Below are 22397 nucleotides of genomic sequence, written 5' to 3' on the forward strand. Positions count from 1 at the left end.
GTTCATTTCCCAGAAACGGACAATCAGTGATGGTTGCTGGGTCCAGGGATATGCTACATGCAGGGGAATGGAGGCTTCACCCAGATGTAGTGCAGTTGATTTGGCAGCGATTCGGCAAGGCAGAGGTGGACCTGTTTACGTCAGAACTGACCACTCATTGCCACGGGTGGTTTGCGAGGTCTGAAAAAATCCAGCCCACTGGAACAGGATGCATTAGCCTTGAGTGGCCATGTTGCCTGCTGTATGCATTTCCTCCGTTTCCACTGCTCAAACACAGGGTACTTTAGTGGCACTTTAATGGCCGGCCAGGCCATGGTTTCCTCTTCTTCTGAATCTTTTGCAGGGTCAACCATGGCAGCTTCTCATCAGAAGTAATCTATTCTCTCAGCTGAAGAGGCGTGTTTGGCATCCGGATCTGGCTCATCTTCAGCTTTGGGTCTGGCCACTGGGCCAGTTCACCGTTATTGTGATTGTGAATCGCGAATCAGCAGTAATCAACACCATTGGTAATGCCAGGGTTACTTCAACACGCCAGCTTTATGCTGCTGGCTCGAGGATTTTTCTCCTTGGTGTGAGGATTCAAGAAATTGATTGTTCACTATGCTGTGCTGAAAGTACTGAGTTCCTTACAACATCTATTAGAAGAGCCTGTTTGTTTTATGTCTTTTCCTGTGTGGGACTTGCCTCTTGTACTCAAATTCCTTTGTGCACCACCATTGGGTGTCACGGACAGGTGGGCGGCATTCCTCATGACTGTGTTGGTAAGCACTAGTGCTTAGCACCATCTCTGGCAGTTAGGAGGAATGGAACAGAATGCTAGTTATGTATAACTGTGCATTCCAAGGCTGGGCACCGAGCTACTGTGGGTTATATCCTTGCGGCCTGGTCGACGTCATGACGTGACTTTGTTGTTATAATTTCATAACTTATCTGGCTGACGCTGTGATAATCCACTGGTGCTTAGCACCACCTCTGGTGGTCAACTTAGAATTCACAGAACTACAGTTACACACGTAACTAGCATTTTGTTTGTTTGTTTTTACAACAGGTGATTCACCGGAGGTTTGCTGCTTTGCATGTCAACATTTCTCACTCATTCTGCCAACCAACTTTCAACTTCACGCTACTCCCACACTTTACATGTGCCGGAGCTACATTTCTGTTTATGAATATGATGTGACATGCATTGGCAAATGACACATGTATGCAATTTCTTGTGAAAGCCACCCGACTCCTCTAAAATATAATTATTATAGGTTTAAGAGTATTTGAATAAAGTGAAGACATGGTGTGGAAAATGCATTCTTTTTGCACTCTCTTACTACAAATAATTAGTTATCTTTTAAAGCGTTTCCCAGCATCCTACTCTTTTTACCCAATGAATTTACATGAGCTTTTCAGGTCTAGAAATAACCTGGATCAATGTGGTAGCCTAAATTTAAGTGGTTTCCCAAGACCATGGGAACCCTGTCTCTTAGGAGAAAAAAAAAAAAAAAAAAAGTTAAAATAAGAAATATCATCTTGAGGCCCCCTTGGACGTTTGCTGAGGCTCCCAGGATCCTGGTTGAGCAATAGTAGTTGTACCACTTATTATAGAAGTAAACACATTGTAAGTGCTCAATAGTAACTACACACATACCAAAGAGAATCTGCCCCTATGAAATACTATTCCTGTAACCTACCCAGGCAGTTGAAATACTGGTCAGCCAAGTAGTTGTTGCATAAAACAGTTGTGCTTGTGGTTATTTTGAGGATATCACAAGTGTGATCAAGATTCACAGATATTCAACTCACTTTTGAGGACCTAATAAAAATAATTATGAAAGAATTAAACAGTCATATTTCAAAGCAATTTTAATTTAAAAACCCTAACCTGAGCATGTTGTCTCCCTTCAGCCAGGCATGCAAATGTCATTAGAAGACATGACTGTGATTTTTATTTTTACAATAGTATCTCTTTTCCAAACTTCACATTTCATCCCACACATTTAAAATACTCTGCTCTAAAGATGCCTGTACTATACACAGACCTTTGATGTAAACAAAGCCGAATTATGTATAGGCTCATATGGAAACAATTAAAACTCCAAACAGGAAGAGCTCTTTTTTCCTGCCACCCACATGCACTGTGTATATACACCTGTATGTGAGTTCCAGCATCAAAATACGGCTTTTAACACTCATCCATTTGGCCAGTTATTTTATTTAGTCTGTTTTCCAGTCGTCTCTCCCTCCAAATGCTGAAGAACTCTAAGAGATCTGCTAGGAGCTTTAGCTGAGATGTGATGCATACACACAGTTCAGAAGCTCTGAATGTCCAGGGTTGTGGGGGTCTAGCTCAAAGGTCGTCATGTGAAGGCAGGCTGTCACTGACCAGGCTGGAGCTGGAGGTGGGACTGGGGCTCAGGCTAACGGTACTCAGCAAACTCATATCTGGAAGACTCATCGTGACTGACTGAACCTCGCGATCAGACAAGTCCTCATCTTCAGCATCAGATCTCTGACTGACCAGCACACTGAGAAACAGAGAGCGACATGACATAAGAATAAGAATAATGTCATGAGAATAAGGTCAGATGTTTGTTGTCAGTGAGGGATTGTAGGTGTGTGTACATACCTAGATCTAGCCAGCTGAGATCTATGTCCATGATATGACTTGGAAGACCACTATGAATACAAGCACACGTATAAAGAAAATATAGTATCTCAATTCAATGATTTTATTATCTTCAACAGAGTTAACACAAGCAATGACCAATGAATTTACACAAGCTTACTAGTAGTTCATTATATTAGGTAAACATGATTTAAGGAAAAAAAAAAATCTAATATCAAAGAGTTATTTGATGTCAGGTACCAATCTACTGTACTGTTAGATTTAAAAAAAAAATTTATAACTACAGATGTTATTTTTATTACTTTATGCAAAAAAAAAAAGTTTCGGAGTTGATGGGGAGAGCCAAGAAGCATGACTTCAGTTTTTGGAACTATTCAAGCACAGGAAATTGTTAGACATCCATATCTTAATTTCCAAAATACAATCGGAAAGATGGAAAATGTCCACGTCTTGACCCGGTTTTGAGTGAATGTAAATCTGGGTATCGGGAGCATAAAAATGGTAGTTAAGGTCAAGAGATCTTAATAGTTGACCGAGTGGGAAAATACAGATGCTAAAAAGCAAAGGACAGAGAATTGAGCCCTGGGGGACACCAGTACTAACAGGACCAACTTCTGATCTGAGGCCATCCATAAAACAAATTAACTGCGATCAGCAAAATAGGATCTGAACCTGTCCAGACCAGTGTCCGTTACACCAAAGACAGATTCAAGTCAAAGTAATAGCACGTGATCGTTAGTGACTTTAACCAAGGCCGTCTCAGTACTGATGGGGGTCAAAGAGGTTATTAACCATTAAATGATTGTGCAGTTGGGAAGCAACAACACACTCTAAAATTTTAGCCAAAAACAAAAGTCTAGTTACTTTTTTTTTTTTTTTTCTTTAGGTAGTTTTAAAGACTATAGTTTTTATTTTAATCTCAATTATAATTATAAAAGTACATCAAGTTTTACTAAATGAAAATGAGAAATGTTACCTTGTTTCTTTTTTTAATTTCATTTAACATTTTCTTTCAAGTAATAAAGATCTTTCTGATTTTAGTTAACTTTAATAACCTTGATTCATCACATTACAGGATTTCATGGTTCATAAAGCACTTTTCTATAGGTACTGTATCCAAGACCTCTAATTCCAATAGTGTAGCCGTATACTACAAGAGTCTGTTAAAAAACAGCAGTGCAGTTGCACTCTCATCAGTACTTACGTGATGAACAGAATCTGCCAGGTTCCCCAGGTGCACCCTCTTCTCACACAAATCCCTCAGTAGATTGATACCTAAATGAAGTACGGAAAGAGTCAAAATTGATAGCTACACAAACTGAGACAGAGGTACAGATCACAGCATGGTGCAATGCAGACACACACCTTTGCTCCTGCTAAGCCAGTATTTCTGTTCCCATTGGTTGAGGAGGATATTGAGGTAGCGCGGTTGCTCAAAGAAGCGGAGGTACCGGGAGGAAGCATGAGAGGGAAAAACTCGCTCAAAATCTCCTTTACGACTCAACTCATCCTCACTCTCTGCCAGGACACGCACATCATCAGGTGTCAGCACATCCAAGATTGTGGCACAGAAATCCTACACACAAAAACATATTTCATTAAAATTAAGTGACCATCAGTGATAAGTATATGATAAAGACAGGGTGTGTTGGAGTACCTGGTCCCCAAAGCGCTGGCTCAGATAAAAAGCTCTCTTTACTTTCTCATCAGTCGAAATGTCTGATCGCCATCTATCTCGCACCACTCCACATAAACTGAATGAAATAGAATAAAACTTCAATAAGAGGCAAAAAGAAATCATTCAAGAATATCAAGAAATAAATTAATAATATAGACTTACACTACGGTTCAAAAGTATGGGGTTGATAAAATGTTTTTGAAAGAAGTCTCATGCACACCAATGCTGCATTTATTGGACCGAATATACAGTAAAAATACTAATATTGTGAAATATTATTCCAATTTCAAATAACTGTTTTCTAGTTTAATATATTTTAAAATGTACTTTTTTTTCCCCTCTGATTGCAAAGCTGAATTTTCAGCATCATTACTCCAGTCTTCAGTGACACACGATCCTTCCGAAAACATTCTAATATGCTGATTTGCTGCTCAAGAAACATTTCTTATTAGCAATGTTAAAAACAGTTGTGCTGCTTAATATTTTTGTAGAAACCGCCATACATTTTTCAGGACTCAGGATTACTGACCCAAAACTTTTGAGTGGTAGTGTATAAATGTACAGCAATATAAAAGTCAAAACAGAAATTTTTAAACACAATGTAAAACCAGAACTGACCTGCTGGTGGAGCTGCTGGCGCTGGAACTGGATGGCGCACTGTCTTCTCTCAATGGCAAGACAAAGCCAGCGAGGTTCAGCAGGTCCCGTATCATCTGACCCTTGATGCTGACGTCCAGCGGTGTGTTCGAATGCAGGCTATAGAGAGGAAGACGAAACATTATTATAACGATATTTGGTACAGATGGCAGGATTCTGTGGAACACAACAGCTGGGAAAAATAAACATTTTGAAACCAAATGAACATCTTTTATGGGGAAAAAATCCTCTGGCTCAGTGCATTTATAAGCAGTACTAGTGACGCTATTTGAGAACTTATTATTTAGTGTACATTTATTTATTATAGTCCATAAGAGTCACCCTCCTTTGTGTGCCAAATAAACACTGTAGTAACTAAAGGCTTGACCTAAAGTTGCCTGACAACTATAAACAGCTTCAGCTGTAGGATTTCCTATATGCTGTACCTGGGTGAGATGTTCACCTCCAGCACCCATGGCTTCAGATTCTCATCCAACATGATGTCAAAGCCAAACAGCTCATGACAGCTATAGGGAGAACGTACATGCATCTTCACCAGAGAGTTCACATAGGGGTCAGACCTGCCAGAGGAAGAGAGACAATGATACACTGAGGTTCAGTTTAGAGGAACATAGTGTGCACATACACAAGGACAGTCTGCAAACAGAGAACTAAACTAGAAATACGGGACACTTACGCAATGATGGTTTTGATGACCATATCTTTGATTTTCTCCCAGATGAGAGTGGTGTTGATACCCTGAGAGCCCAAGTACTGCCACAGTGCCTTCAAAGCCCTGCATTAAATAAAACCTCAATCATTAGACTATAGTACAATTCTTCTAATATTTTACTTATAATGGTTACCATGAGGCCATGAGCTGGCTGCTGATTAATTCACAAAACAACTTACAAGTACAGGACAGACTCACTCTGAATTCCTGTAATAACTCTTTATTCTTACCATTTATGGCCCTGACAGGCCTTGTCATCGCTGTTACTCTGATACTCAGAGTTCTTCTTATTTACACTGTAGTTTGTAAGGTGCATAAACTTGTTGCTGAGGGTCTTCATAGAAGGAGAGTATCTGTTTTAAATAAAAATCAGAAAAGACCAGTTTAAATGAGCAAACTCAACACATTTGAGAATTTTTAAATGCTTTGCTGAATGACATATACTCACTTGCAGCTTGCAAAACGTACAAGTCCATCGTTAAAGATGTAAACACGGAGTGGGTCGTAAGAAGTCACATACACATAGATGCGTAGATCAAACTTATTCCCACTGATGAGGTAGGGCTTGTGAAGATACCTGCAGAAATACAGACCACATCGTTTAACAGATCAGAAACCACCCTCAACGAGGAATAAAATATGTTCCAAGGTCTTCCAACTAACTTTTGCACGAGGAGCGGTCTCTTGCGTGGCATTTGGCTCCACTTGTGAATGACTTGAATGCCAATTCCACGAGCAGATGCAGGCTAAATGCGAGAAACGGCAGCACGTCAATGACAAGAATCTCAGAAAGTAATTTCACAACAACTCTAGTAATGTAACGGTACCGGTTTGACAATCCATTTCTGCTTGCTGCCTCCATCCTCCCAGGCCTTCCTCAGCAGCTTGATATCCTGTGGGAGAATGAAGGAGCGTGGGAAGAAGCCAAACTCCCTTTTGCCAAAGCGTGCCTGCATCTTGGAAAGGTTCCTCCAAAGTCGGTCCTTCCGGCCGATCTGAAAGGAGCCTGGAAAGTGGTTCAGCTGCCAAACAGAAATGCATGCTTGTTAATACTCAGCTGACAGGAAGTATTATGCAATTATGAAAGGTATCAAAATAATACCAGCAACTTGACAGATCATTGCCAGGTCATTAAATATGAGATTTTTATTACACAATGGTAATACATGGATGATAAAACACTAAATCTTACCTTCTGAAACTCTCTAATAGCCTTGAACCCTGGTGACTTCATATGGTGACCCCAGCAGCCCAGCCAATCATGACTCTCTAGAATTAAGAGCAGCACATGACACAACAGACTGCAGACCGTAGGCTGGTATACATGACAACTTTTGCACAATCTGGACAAGCAAGCACTAGCTGCTGAAAATCAGAGCCAGTCTGCAGATTTTGGGCAGTCAGAGTAGGCAGATTTCACAGAAAAATTACGCACTGTATGATGGACACAGACTTAGATTTGTTTGGCTTCAGACTATAATTCCAACCAGTCAGAGGATATTAAACATGTTTGATATTTAGTGAGTTCAGAACACATATCGATTTAATTTGCATTTTCATACATTTCTTTTCTTATCTAGATTGATTCATAATCTAGTTGTCAAATAAACCTGGCATAGTATAGTAGTAATATTGTCGGCTCCTTGATGAATGGCTTTGTTCCGCTCTTGTAAGTCACTTTGGATAAAAGTGTTTGCTAAATACAAAAATGTAAACGTAATGTCCTAGTAACAAGGCGCATGTTTCTGAGAGAGTTTGTTGTGTTTGGAAGGACATGAAAGTCTGGTAGTGTGTGAGCCGCAGTCATTTAGTGTATGATGCCCAGTTTTTCCTCTGTAACCATTTATAAGTGAATGATGCCTAGCATTTTAAAATCTGTTTAGATTTAAAAAGTCATGTAGTGTATTCCAGCCTTAAAGGGTTAGTTCAATGCAAATTTCTGTCATTAATTACTCACCATCATATCGTTCCGAACCTGTAAGACCTTCATTCATCTTCTGAACACAAATTAAGATATTTTTGATGAAATCCAAGAGTTTTTTTCCCCCCAATAGAAAGCAACATAATTACAGTCATTCAAGTTAAAATAGTCAATGTACAGTGGTTCATCCTTAATGTTATGAAGCGACGAGAATACTTTGTGCGCAAAATTGTTATTTTTGTTTTGTTTTTGCGCACAAAAAGTATTCTTGTCACTTCATAACATTAACGTTGAACCACTGTAGTCACACGGACTACTTTAACGATGTCTTTAATACTTTTCTGGACCTTAAATGATGGAAATTACGTTGCTTTCTATGGTTGATAAAAAAAAACCTTTCATATTTCATCAAAAATATCTCAATTTGTGTCCCGAAGATGAACAAAGGTCTTATGGGTTTGGAACGACTTGAGGGTGCGTACTTAATGACAGAAATTTCATTTTTGGGTGAACTAACTCTTTAATGCAAGCAGAAAACTACTCTACTTGAACATCGCTAAAACCAACATCCCAAAACAGCAGCTTTCAACTCACTTTTGGTAGCCTTGAAATGTGATCTGGAGATGGTGTTTTTCACCACATTGGGAGTGACTGTAGTTATCTTCCATTTAAGTAGCTTCCTCTGTTCAGCAGGCAACAGCTCCACTGTGAAGCGTGAAGAAAATGTTACAACACTGTGTTTAAAATAGAAGAGCTGTTATTTAAAATGTATTTAATGTATTTAATGATCTGTTTATATTGTCAAATTTGTGTCTGACAGTGGTAATAACGAATCCTAGTGTAATTTAAATGAAAGACGCATTTAAAGTCAGAGCTTTTGTGTGTGCCAACCTCTTTCATTGGCAGTGCTGAAGTACAGAGTGGAGGGCATGTGAGGGAAGAGACTGAGAACAAGTGCGGGTCTCTCCACCAGATCCCCCTCCGCATCAGGACAAATGGGCTCCTCCACACTAAATAAAATAAATAAAAAAAAAAAAAAAACATTAGCAGGCCCACAACAGAATCTACACACTTAGAAAGATCTACACATTCGCTGACACTTAATTTATTAAACATTATGGCTCAAAGATGCTTTCAGCTGCCAATAACAGTGTAATACTCTCAGCTCAACATACAGAATTACTGAAAAAAAAAAAAAAACAGCACAAAAAACTGCAACTCCATCTGACATATCACAATTGCAATATGATCACAAAATGGGTAAGAATTTGAGATGCAAAATACTTTTAAAGGTTCTTGTACTGTTTTAAGGATCCGTCAACAGCCAGCTTCCTCGTATAAAAATAAACCACTTCAGATAGAGACTCCAATAAGAAACTTCGCAAATGATATTTAAATCTGACACGCAGACAAACATACAACATAATAAGTCAACTTAATAAATTAGTGGAAAACGGATTTAGAAAAACAACGTAACTCACGTGACAGTCATGTAGAACCGCTGAGGTTGATTCAAAATGGGCCTTTTACACTCAACATGAGCATTTACTTTGAGTGGGAAAAGCAAAACCAGAAAACAACTACTACAAACGAACCCATCAGCGGGACGTCACTCATGACAATGGCTCCACGGGCCTGACACAATTCACTAGAGACTCATTTTCCTGTTATAGAGGGATAGTTCTACTTCTATCACACAAGAACAATTGTGGGACCTTTCTACAGGCCTCTGGCTTTAAAGCTTTTCTCTGACAGCAACCACTAGAACAAACAAAAAACGGTCAGGTCCTCCTCTGTGTGTTGGTCATCACCATGGTAATGTCAGGTGACTAGAAGAGAAACATGTAAAGTTATAAGAAAAAGTATATAAGAGATGTAATCTAGCTTACATAGTCAGCCTTACTTTGCACTCAAAATCTCTGTCAAAAGTAAGCCTTTGGCAGATCACCAGCAACCAGCACAAAGCCAGGATTAGCTAACAGAAAGAGATCTTTGAATCAGCAAAAAGATAAAAAAAAGAAAAGAAAAAAAGTGGGGATTTGCCAAATACTGTAGCTGAACTAAACTTCTGATGAAAAACTCAGAAAGACCTCAGTGTTTACAGGGAATATTTTGTGGAAAATGTATCACTCGAATACACCTTTCATGGTAAAATTCAGCCCCTTGGATTTTATATAGACTATAATGTTCTCACATACACTAGTACCGTTTAAACGTTTGGAGTCAGTAAGATTTATTTTTGAAAGAAAGAAATAATTTTATTCTAGAATGATGCATTAAATTGACCAAAAGTGACAGCAAAGACATTTAATGTTACCAAAGACAACTTCTATTTATCAAAAAATATTTAGAATTATTTCTGAAGGATCTTGTGACACTGAAGACTATGAAAACTTTGCCATCACGGGAATAAATTACATTTTAAAATATATATTCATATATATTTTATATATGAATATATTGCAACAAACGTCACAAGGTTGAAACAAAAAAAACATTTCTTTCTGTAGTCATGGTCAGCATGCTTTGGAAGAGACTAGGAAGGTAGAGAAAGTTTTTATAAGAAGACTAGAGTGAGAGTAATGATTATTATGGGATGTAGAGAAGAAGATGACACTGAAGTATTCATGACTGGAAAAAAGAAATAAGGAGGCCTTATAATAATTTGTTCACTTAACCAATCTTTGTTCTATGATAAATTAATATGCATGACTGTACTAATCATGCATATTAGGCTACCAGGGTTTGTGATTAAAACCTTGCTCAAGTTTTACCATTAAGTGGTCTAACATCACTTTACAGGTGGGTTTCCACCACAATTTCAAGAGAGTTAAGAAACAATGTAAAACAGTGAGATTCGTCCTTATATTCTGAATATTTTAAAGATAAAAGTCTAATTACTTGGACAAGGCTGCCATAGACGTTGTTGAGGAAACATCACAATCATCTGAGGAGCAAAAAAAACATATTATATTTGATGAAAACACAGACAATGGCAAAATGTAACACAAATAAATTCTGCTAAAAGAGTTCTGACAACACAGGTTCATGTATGCTGAGGAAAAAAGCAGTTGTTACCATCATCACTGAAGTCATTCTCCAGCTGATCTGGAAGCTCCTCCTCATCGACATCTAGTATCATTGCCTGTCTGAAAAGTGAAATACAATGCAGAAATAAAATGGACATCCGACACGTGACTTTTATATGAGGAGCACAATATTTAGGTGCTCTAAAAGCTGCAAAATGCAAATTATTTGTTCATTCAAGTTGTTTTTTTAATCACTCAAAACTTTTATTCAGCAAGGATGAATTAAATTGATCAAAAGTGACAATGAAGAAATTTATAATGTTACAAAAGATTTCCTTTTCAAACAAATGTTGTTCTTTCAAACTTTCTATTCATCAAAGAATCCTGAAGACGTATATGATTTCCACAGAAATATTGAGCAGCACAACAGTTTTCAGTTAATAATAAGAATAAATGTTTCTTGAGCAGCAAATCAGCATATCAGAATGATTTCTGAAGGATCATGTGACACTGAAGACTGGAGTAATGATTCTGAAAATTCAGCTTTGCCATCACAGGAATAAATTACTTTAAAATATATTGAAACAGAAAAGTTATTTTAAATTTTAATACCATTTCACAATATATCTGTTTTTTTTATGTGAAGAAACTTTTTCATGAAAATAAAAAAAAAATCTTTTTTTTTACCCCCAAATTTTGAAAAGTATTGTATATATAAAGCGTCAATCAATAAATGCACACACCTCTGAATCTCTGGATTATCCTCCTCCTCTCCTTTAAGTGTTATGGGGCTTGTGTCCATCTGAGAGGCCTGACAACTTTTCTCTTTTGTGAGATGAATGGCAGATATCTGGTTTGTTACTGTGTAAACAGACGGCGAGTGAGGAGAGGCCATATTGTGGCTAGTCACCTCTGGAATGGCACAATCACCTCTATCTGTCTTACTATCACAAACAACAGCAGAGGGGCACTTCTCATCCATTAAATCAAAACTGAGGGCACCGTTGGTTTCCATGGGTGTAAAACAAGACTCCGTATCTTCATTAATAAGGCAGATGGGCACAGTACTATCTGTGAGATGTTTTACGTTGCTCAGACCATTGAGGGTCCTGTGTCTTGCATGTACATTGTGTTTTTGCACAGCGGTGGTGGTGAACTCTGCCTCAGAGCTGATTTTTGTCACTCTCTGAGAAGCTTCACCGTGTCCTACACAGCAATCCAGCTCATTTTCTCTACTGTCTTCCACTACGATCTTCTCAAACTGCCTCAAATCCTTGGCCGCCTGGTTCAAAAGCACATCCGTGCATATGTCTTTCAAAGGCACGCTCGGTTGGGGAGGTTTCGTTGCATCTGCTTTGAGGCCTCGTGAATATGTTCCATTGCAACCGGTAATGACATTGGCAGGACTGTGCAGGTCATTGGTCTCTTGTTTGGAGTACGAGGGCATTTTGGCATTTGGGGGCCGCATAACTCCATTGCTGTTATCCCTGAGCTTGTTGCTCGTCCAAGGCAAAGACTGATTAGTAGGCATGATTTTCTCAATTACAAACCTTTGAGAAGACGACTTGGGTGGGGAGGGACAGGCAGGACAGACGGACAGCTGAGGCGAAAAGGCCCTTTTTCCTAACAGCCCTGACTTGAACCTAAACGAATCAAGGTTCCAATGGGGCTGACGGTGGCTATGGCATGCAGCAGGAGCAGCATTAATATGTGGCAAGCTCTTCGATCTAACACTGTGTGTCCTTAAACCATTACTAGCACCGTTCAAAGAACTCGCACTTGTGCTCTGTACGCGGCTGACTCTTATGGTAGGCACGTGTGGATAGGCACGTTGTGTGGGGATCCCTGAGACACAGTAGGGCTGATCATACAGCACTCTCACATTCGGCTGAGGCAGCGAATCACCCGCGCCGCCCTGCAATCTCTTTCTTTCAGTGTTGAAGGAGATTCGTGCATTGGGTGAATGGACTACAGCGGACTTGGCTTGGACGATGAGGGCAGGCCGTGATGCCCCATTCCTTACGTCTTCAGCTCCACTGGAGGCCATTAATTGCCATCTCACACCCCCCTAGCATGGGTTCAGGCACACACATAAGTGAAGAACTGAAGGGTAGAGGGGCTACAACAATAAAACAGAGAGAAATGATACCAGTTATTGATGAAATGCTCAATGTGGAGTTAACACCATTTTTGTGCCTTTCAGCAGGGCCGTAACCACCATACACATCAGTTATAAGTATCAGATATGACCAAATTGTCCCCCTTAATATATGATATTCTTGATGATGCTCTGCTGTTCTCCTTTACGCACTGCTCCATTTGGCGTTAGGATTTTTAGGCTGGTCTGCCTCAGCAGTCTAACAGCACTCATCAATTTCAAAATCATTAAGAAGGCAAATTAAATCAAAGAAGGCAGGCCTTACTGTTCACAGAAGACAAATATGAATTGTAGACAAATGTTAAACAACCTACAATAACGCAACCTACTTGACTTTTTGTCAAATTTCACCATTTTGAAAATATATTTCATTTACGAGATTCATGAGCCGTTTTCAGCATACTAGGCATATAATTAAAGGGTTAGTTCACCCAAAAATGAAAATTCTGTCATTAATTATTCACCCTCATGTCGTTCCACACCTTCGTTCATCTTCGGAACACAAATTAAGACATTTTTGATGAAATCCAATAGCTCAGTTAGGCCTACATTGACAGCAAGATAATTAACACTTTCAAATGTCCACAAAGCTACTAAAGACATTTATCAAACTCTATCAAACTGTCAAAGTCACGTGATTTCAGTAAACGATGCTTCGTTACGTCATAAGTGTTCCGAAACGTTTCGAAACTTCAATGGTTCACGTGACTTTGGTAGTTTAATACGCGCTCCGATCCACTGATTCGAAACAAATGATTCGTAAAGCTTTGAAGCTTCATGAAGCAGTGTTCTGAAATCACCCTTCACTAGATAAGTTGTTATTTTGTTTTTTTGGCGCACAAAAAGTATTCTCGTCGCTTCATAACATTAAGATTGAACCACTGTAGTCACATGAACTGTTTTAAATATGTTTTTAGTAGCTTTCTGGGCATCTGAAAGTGTTAATTATCTTGCTGTCAATAGAGGCCTCACTGTGCCATTGGATTTTATCAAAAATATCTTAATTTGCATTCAGAAGATGAACAAAGGTCTTACGGGTGTGGAACGACATGAGGGTGAGTAATTAATGACAATTTTCATTTTTGGGTGAACTATCCCTTTAAGGGTTACTGTGTGTGAAAAAACTAATATAAATAATAAAAAAAAAGAAAAGAAAAAAAAGAAAAGAAATTATATATATATATATATATATATATAAATTTGTAAATATTTTAAATTACAACAAATTCCAGATCAGACCTAGAGAACTCATGGAAATCTTTTTTCTGGATTTGCTCTACTCTAAAATATTTAAATATGTCACCTTTTGTGTAGAGTAAAACATGCTTGCAGGCCAGTGTGTTATCTCTCTCTGCATTCAGGGTTTTATTTACTTTTTTAACATGAGTAAGTATAATACGTATTATGTTATATATTGATAATCACTCAAAAGGTTGGTATCTGACATGCAGATGTCAGTCTGGCTAGAAATCTCTGTAGAATGAATTCTATGAGACAATGCCGTAACCGTGTCCTGAACAGTGGGGGGACCAAACCTTTTTTGGCAGGAGGTGGGTGTAGTTAATGGTCCTTCTTATTTAAAGAAATAATTCAAAGATTTAAGAGAATAAAGAAAAAGCCCTGGATTTATATTCACCAATTACGCATGAACAGTCCATGTACCAAAGCACCATACTAACACCATGTTTCTGGACAGGTACCTATGGTATTCTTGAATGTAATGTAGAGTAATATTAAAGTACATATCTGATACTCTAGTCTGATAATGAACTATAAAGGCACTTGGGAGGATGGGCACCAATGAAGCCCAAAATGTTTTCTGAACAGGCAGCTCACAAGATTTTGAGACACCCACACAGAAAAGGCTTGATCTTTTCTTAGTCTGAATCCTATGAGACTAGCTAAGACCAACACCTCCCCTCTTTTCAGACCAGCTTGTTATAATGATTAATCAATATGTTGGTCTTTCACGAAATTTACATACATGATCGTTGCTTTATTGTTGTGAATGGAGTCAAAGCAGACATACAGCCTGTGTCCTCAAATCCTAGTGATCTGCCTTGCCAGAAAGCGCTTTTAGGTATAACAGCCGTAATAAATAATGCCCATGTAGACAGCGCACTAGATTTTGAGACGCAGCCAAAGCGAGGGGAACTGTTAGCCTGTTAGCTCAGCACACAACAGTCGCCTCACAGTGGGTTAACAACACTTTCTCATGACACACATCACCAGCGTTCTCGTGTACGGGACGAACCAGTTTTGTTTAACACTAACGTTTATTACTACACACACACTCATATATATTTCAGTAAGTGATAAAAAGCGTCTTACCGGCTTGGGTTGACAGGGTAATTTCTAGTGTTGCCTCAAAGTCTCGCGCTCGAGAAGCCCGCCTCGTGTTGTTTTCCCTCGTGCTGCCTGCGCTGCTGCCTGTCTGACTGACAGCCACACACACTCATGATATACAGGCTATCTGTCTGAACCAGTGGTGCTATTGTTAACTATTAAAATCGTTTTCTGTAATTGAAATAAAGCTATGAAATGTAAATGTAAACATCGTATAAAAAAAACTTACAACGAAAATGTGAAATGTTGTCTTGGCAACTAACTGAAATCAATAAGTTTAAGTAGGCTAGCCTACTAAAACCGATATTAAAATTAAAGCTATATAGAAATATTAAAAGAAAAACACGAAAAACTAATAAAAATACCAAAAAGCACCTAGAAAATTACTAATTAGATTAAGCAAAAATGAAAACTGAAGATAAAATAAAAGCTATATTGGCTAATTAAAATGATTAATAAATACTATGTAAATAATACTAAAATAACACTTGTCTGAGCCATAATAAACATTTCTAGTAAAAGTTGGATGAAGTAATTGTCACACTTATTAGTATACACAAATAAATGTACATATAGGCCTATACAGATAACATTTATGATGAATGTTGTGAGGCTCTGATGGGAAACAACTACTCTACAACAAATATAAAGCTCTAAAAAGGAAGAATTGTACCCCAGATAGATATGAAAGAAGCCATTTAACTTACCTTGAACAAATTCACAAGTTCACAAGTTTTCAAGGATATACTAAACTAAATAATCTCACCAATAAAACAGAGGACAAAACAGAGCTCCGATGGAAGTTTTCTGTGGCAAAGCCTGAGTCAACTGACTAAACTGATCCAATATCCTGTGCAGTTATTGAAAACTCCTTTACAGAATGAAGTAACCCAGTATCACCATCTCACATGCACTTAAAATTAAATATGCATAGTGACAAACTACCCGCAATTCAAACTCTCAGCAGGTCACCATGATGTTGTGCCCTTAGACACACACACACATACACACACACACACACACACACACACACACACACACACACACGCGTACACTTAGTAAACAAAAGGCAGTTGCTATAGAACACACATTCTGCTAAACGTACATATCCCAGTGGCTTTACATCAAGCTCTGCAATGTACCTTTCAGGCTGAATCAAAGATAAGCTTGTACCCTTTCAGCGACCCTCATGAAATCACAATGCTGTGCTATCGTGTAAGATTCTTAGGTGAGAGAGAGCTTGATCAGATCTTTTCTTCAGTGAGCCCTAGACTGACATGTCTCTGGATAGGGTTACATGTGCAGAATTGAAGTTGTGGTTACATTACCATGGAAAGACAATTCACACATACTAACTAGGCCACGGTTGAAGTTCTGTATTCAGGGGGAAAAAATATCTGAGAATAAATGATAACATAAAGGAATACCTGGTTTATTATAATTTAGGTTTTGTTTCAGGTACTAAAACACAAAGTCTAGAAATTATGTTTGTGTAATCTGATATTCCTTATTTATTTAAAGCACAAAAAATGAAATAAATAATTAAATCTCCAGTAATCTTAAAGGCCAATTCACACCGCACAGATAAACAAGTTTGTTGGGTTTTGTTGGATCAGTGTGTCGGGGTTTGTTTTCACCTGAGTGAACATGTTCATTCAGTGTTTGCTGGTGTCTGTTGGGGCAGTGTGAACATGAACATTTTCATAAAATTCTAAATCCAACGGCCAACTTGTTTGTTGGTGTTTGTCTGTGCGATATGAATTGGCCTTAAGATGCAGTGCCAATCTCATAAGTGTACTAAAGACTTTCCTAATTAATTAGGATAGGAAAATAGAAGAGTTGTGACCTTACAAGTACAGATGAAAGCAGACTGTGTTTCTAACTAAGTGTAATTAATAGCACAGTGACAGTGGTCTGTAATAACTGTTCACAAAAGATCGCTTTAGAATTAATTTGCTATTAATCTGCTTGGAAATATCAGGCAGAATGTGGCAAAATAATACTATAGTTAAATCAAATATGGTTTAATGTGCAGGAGATCTGAGAAATTAGGTTCTGAATGGTCAGACTTGTAGTCAAGTTGAATGACTGTGTGGACTGTGGAGGCGCACTAATTCACAATAAATGAGAAAACAGCGCCACTCTCTGGTTAAATGCAGTATGGTTTCTTTCTTTCTATCTATCTATCTATCTATCTATCTATCTATCTATCTATCTATCTATCTATCTATCTATCTATCTATTAGACCACCCTGAGAATTATTTTGCAGGTTTCACCTCTCTCTCTATTCAAGCAAATCAAAAACCCAGAATAATAATATTTTAAATTCACATTTTCATTATTTGCTAAATTATATCATCTTCATCTAGTGAACTATCCAAATAAACTATCAGCCTATAAATATTCCAACATACTGAAAAAGGATAATATATATATATATATATATATATTGTAATATATATTATATATGGAAATAAAAGCTAGCATTTTGTTTCTGCTCTCTCTTCCTCCCCATCACATAGCCTATATAAAAAATGCTGGGTTAAAAACAACCCAAGTTGGGATGAAAATGGACAAACCCAGTGTTTGGGTTGTTTTAACCCAGCAGTTGGGTTAAATGTTTGACCCAACATGCTGGGCAGTTTTATTTAACTTAACTATTGTTTAAAAATTACTATATGGCTGGCTTAAAATGAACCCAAAATAGTATGGAAATTAAAAATAAGACACATAATTACTAGAGGCAACAACAATAATCAAAAGGTGAACATTTATTAATGAGCATTTAACAAATGTTTATTGTTTAAATATTATTCATTAAACTTGTTAATAAATGTTTATTTATTAAACATACTAATACATGTTCATTTCCAACATACTTTGGGTTCATTTTAAGCAAGCAATACTCTCCTATTGAGTTATATTATATTATATACTTTATATTATATCTAGCCATATATAGTCTTAAATAATTTGTATATTAAGCAACTGATAACTACATAAAGTGGATATTTTTGAAATATGCTATAAATCAAATCTTACATTTTCTAAGAAGCACTTTTTAGTTTCATAACCTTGTGCACAAGGCTTGCAATATTAAATTAACGTAAAACGACCAAACCTGTTATACCTTAAGGCACAAGTGTAGCTATATGGACATTTGTTCTTTATATATTGCAATTTAATAACACATCATTTGTCTGATGTTTAAAATCATTACCTGACAGGCAGCTCCATCCTCCCTCTCTCTCCCTCCCTCCTCTGTTTAACAGCATGTCAGAGCCTGTGGGATGGAGTTACTGCACATTACTTTCCATCTGGATGCTGCTCTGAGCAGCTTTAATGAAGACAGCTGCATCTCTCCAAACTTCACAAGACCCCTGAGTGTCCAGCAAACACTTCCAGCGGAACAAAGCTCTTTTAAAAGTAACTTTACCCACAACACACAACCCAGGACATCAAAACAGATCTTCACTCAGCCAAAGCATGAAGCTCCAGTGCGTTTCTCTTCTCATCTGTGCTTTACTCATTGGCGAGTGCTGCGGGTCTCGTCTGGACCGCTGGGTCAGAACTGGGCTTCAGTACCTGAAGCTCAACCTGTGCCGGAGGGTCTCCTTACCGGAAAGCGAGTGCAAGAAGATGTCCCACCTGCACCTGAGCGGGGTGGTCGTGTACGTATCCGAGTCCGGCTCGGGGAAAGTGTTCGCTATCCTGCCGGATTCATACTCCAGCGGTGCGCTGCAGTCCAAGCAGAGCGGCTTCTCGGTGGACACAAGCGCGGACGATGAGAGCAGGACGAATGAAGAGCTGTACCCCGGCGCGAGCGCGCATGACGCCGTGCTGCTACTGGACCCCAGTCCCGGTGAGAGTTTCGGACACCCGGTCGTTCTGTTCTATGTGGACTTCAACATAACCAAGAAGAAATGTGCTCATATGGACGGCATTTATCTGGGTGAGTGAACTGAATCTTATAGGTCAAACCTGTGATTTAAAACGATAAGTGCATAGAAAATTTTGCTTTAATGAATTAATTCAAAATGATGTACAAAAATGACCATGGCAGAAATAATTTTAGTTACACGTTTTTCTCTAGTTCTTAATACTGACTGAACCCAATAAATGAACCAATTTATTCTCAATTTTCCCGTGAGCACATATGGTCAAATGAAAGAAGTTTCAAAACAGTTGCGAGAGAACGAAAAAATGTTCAGTTGCTCAGTAAGCACAAAGGAAGTTGCAAACAAATTATTTTTACTTTGATATTGTCAGTGAAAAGAGATTATCAAGGAATAAATGCATAGTTCTTTTAACTTTTTTAGTTTAAATGTAACAACACTTTGAATTCGAATTGAACAACTGAAGTAATGTGAATGGATCAATGTGACCACTGACATGTTCTCGTGTATTAGCTATGAGCCATGATACATTAGACCCAAATATGTTTTATTGAACTCTGATACAGATATGTTATCATATATAAACTGGAATTAAAAAGTTCTGTTCATGTGATTTTTTACACCAGCCATGTACAAATATAGAAAATGTTGAAAACTCTGTGCAAAATACACCAACAAGTTTAGACAAGTTTTACCAGTGTAATTAAATGTGTTAATATTTTGACAGTTCCAAATGTTTATGTCTATTTGTGGTATTTTGGTGTAAATTACCATGGTAAAAGCGGTGTTACACATTAACTTCTATCAGGACACCTTACTAATTATAATGAAATTATATGTAATTATAATCAATTACTATAATAGCATAATAATGTGTATTTACAGCAGCTAAAACGGCACAAAATAATTACATATGAGTAACAAATTACACTGTAACAAATACTATGATGCATAATGTTTGTTTACATTTCATACACTGAAATAAAACTCTTAAGGGATGGGCATTGAGGAATAAGAAAAACATCCTGCAGAAGTGAACAACACTGAAGCGTCACAGAAGCGTGCAGACAAGCAAACATCTAGATCAGACTGTAAGTTTGGTAAAAGTCTTCCTCAGTGATTTCAATAGTGAGCATTTTGCTCTATAAAAAGCAAGTTTTTTCAACACGTCATGACATAAACAAAGGTCATCTGCCCTGTGACATGAAGCTGTGTGAATTAGTCTGCACGAAGATCTGCTCTTAGGAAGTCGGGCCACAGACCCCCTGCAGGGAAAGTGGAGGGCAGACGCACGACTGAGCTGAGAGTCATGCATTCACAATAAGAGTGGTCAATAATTCATTCCTGACTGAGAGTTCAGTTCTTAACACTGGGTTCAGTGCCCAGCTGTGCCCCTGGTTCACTATAGTGAAGGGCTCAAGTCAACCCATCACTAAACTTGAACATTTGCACCATCACTGCTGAAAGATACAAGAAAAGTTGTGATAAAAGCTTATTCTAATACATTTTGTTGACTCTGGGCATCAATGGTTCATCCATTTAACCTTTCCATTGCACAAAAGGTTCTTTAGATTATTAAAATGTTCTTCACACTAAGAAAATAAATGGTTCTTTTAACAACTGTTCACTCAAAGTTTCTTTGGGGAACTAAAATGGTTCCTCGATGGCATCGCTGTTTATTTTTAAGAGTGTAGGGCACAAACTGTTTTTCAACAGACTGTTTTATAGTATTAAGTAAGTATCAGGTTGTCTTAAAGTATCACATTGACAGCTTATGTACTAATAACATCCAGAACAAAGTCATTTAATATCTAGACTGGATTGTTTGAATATGATTTAATATGGACTGCATCTGAAGCTGAAACATTATGCTGGAAGGAAGGACTCGAGATATCCATACCCAATACTAAAATCCAGGCAACTAAGATGCTGTCTTCTGATGAATTTTTGAAGGCAACATAGATGTGTCCTTCTATGAAATCCCATAATCCTCTGTGTTTGGGTAGGCCATTTGTGGATAAATTAAATGGCAAATGAGTGTTCAAAGGAGTACATTTAATAACAAATGATATTTTCATCAAATTATTACTCAATCTACGCTACTGTACAAAACTTTGGGGTTGCCAAGATTTGAAAAAAATCTCTAGGTCTGCATTTATTTGCTGAAATACAGCAAAACTGTAATACTGTGAACACGATCCTTCAGAAATCATTCTAATATGCTGATTTGGTGCTCAAGACACATTTCTTATTATTATCAATGTTGAAAACAGTTGTGCGGCTCAACAGTTTTGTGGAAGCAATGATATATTGTCCCCCCCCCCCCCTTCTTTAGAGAATCTGTCTTAGGTTTTGGACACAGCCATGGCAATTATGTAAATATATTTAAATAAACTCTCATTTAAAGAAAATTCTTAAAGGCTAAGCACACATGTCGGCCTCAAGCCTTCCTCAATCGAAATTGTTTCAAGAAATATATTTGGCAACTGAAGACAAAATGAAGCTCAGGAAGGGCAATAATGAGCGGACACATTAGAAATGATAAACAAAAATGCTCTGGTTTACACATGAGCACAAGGCTTGTGTGACTCAGTTCAAATCTGGAACCGTTTTCAAGTCTCACTGTGTCCAAGCTTGACCATCTCATCCGAAGATGTGGTGATAATCAGAGACTGGAATGGAAGCTGGGTTTAGTTCTGGCCACATTTAAAATCACCCAAAGTCTCTCTGCGTTTTTGTAATGGGCCTCCGGATACAACTGACCACAGAGAGAGACTCATTAGGGCTACTGATGCTGTCTTACCCCACATTCCCAAATCACGGCCAGCCAAGGAAACCTTTCATTACGAGAGGCAATTTTAGTTGTTAAGTGAAATGGATTTATAATGGTTTGTGATTACACCTCCTGCGCTGCTGTCTAATTCAGGCTTCCTCAGCGTGAAACTGATAAAAATTGCTTGGCGTCAATAGCCCCGCTGCAGTCTTGTCTAAAGTGCGGCATGTGCTTGAATGGATAGTTTGGAGTTATGGCAGATTACTGAAGGAATGCAAGCTGCTCTGCCCAGACTGATGCTATGCCTGTTTAAAAGTCATCATTATTGCTTTTCCTGAAAGGACAGTTTCTCTTTGTCACTTTCTCAGGGTAGAAATTAGTATTGCAGGCAGCTCTTTCTTATTAAAGCCAGGTGGACGATCGCATGACAACGGTAGAGGAATAAACCCTGGACAAATTACGCTGAATGTTCTCATTTATCTAAGTCATGAGGTTTTCACACAAACATCGCGCAAATATTGACGCTGGCATGTTCTTGAATGATCACCGTGCAATAAACCAAAAACATCCCTCATTATTAGGGATTGTTGCTTGGATAAATGTTTCAAT

The 22397-nt window shown here is 38.1% G+C and overlaps 1 protein-coding gene across 10 annotated transcripts; it reads right to left on the bottom strand.

Moving 5' to 3' along the window:
- Window positions 1–1839: 1839 nt before the first annotated feature.
- On the bottom strand, window positions 1840–19071 carry ttll4 (tubulin tyrosine ligase-like family, member 4). Of its 10 annotated transcripts, none has more exons than XM_051904769.1 (20): window positions 18340–19071; window positions 15104–15206; window positions 11358–12733; window positions 10664–10734; window positions 10487–10532; window positions 8477–8595; window positions 8180–8290; window positions 6857–6933; window positions 6492–6686; window positions 6328–6410; window positions 6113–6241; window positions 5895–6017; window positions 5629–5727; window positions 5378–5512; window positions 4914–5051; window positions 4275–4371; window positions 3983–4193; window positions 3822–3892; window positions 2618–2667; window positions 1840–2516 (listed from the first exon to the last, which is right to left on the bottom strand). In XM_051904769.1, the coding sequence occupies exons 3-20, from the start codon at window positions 12659–12661 to the stop codon at window positions 2339–2341; spliced, it is 3237 nt and encodes a 1078-aa protein (XP_051760729.1). In that variant the 5' UTR covers window positions 12662–12733; window positions 15104–15206; window positions 18340–19071; the 3' UTR covers window positions 1840–2338. The 10 variants fall into 10 exon arrangements, with proteins under 10 accessions (XP_051760729.1, XP_051760726.1, XP_051760731.1 ...); XM_051904766.1 differs by having other exon boundaries at window positions 15104–15210; XM_051904771.1 differs by lacking the exon at window positions 18340–19071 and adding an exon at window positions 16261–16588.
- Between the last annotated feature and the right edge of the window lie 3326 nt (window positions 19072–22397).

This window comes from Ctenopharyngodon idella, chromosome 9 (genome assembly GCF_019924925.1).
Source record: "Ctenopharyngodon idella isolate HZGC_01 chromosome 9, HZGC01, whole genome shotgun sequence".
NCBI classification, from domain to species: domain Eukaryota; kingdom Metazoa; phylum Chordata; class Actinopteri; order Cypriniformes; family Xenocyprididae; genus Ctenopharyngodon; species Ctenopharyngodon idella.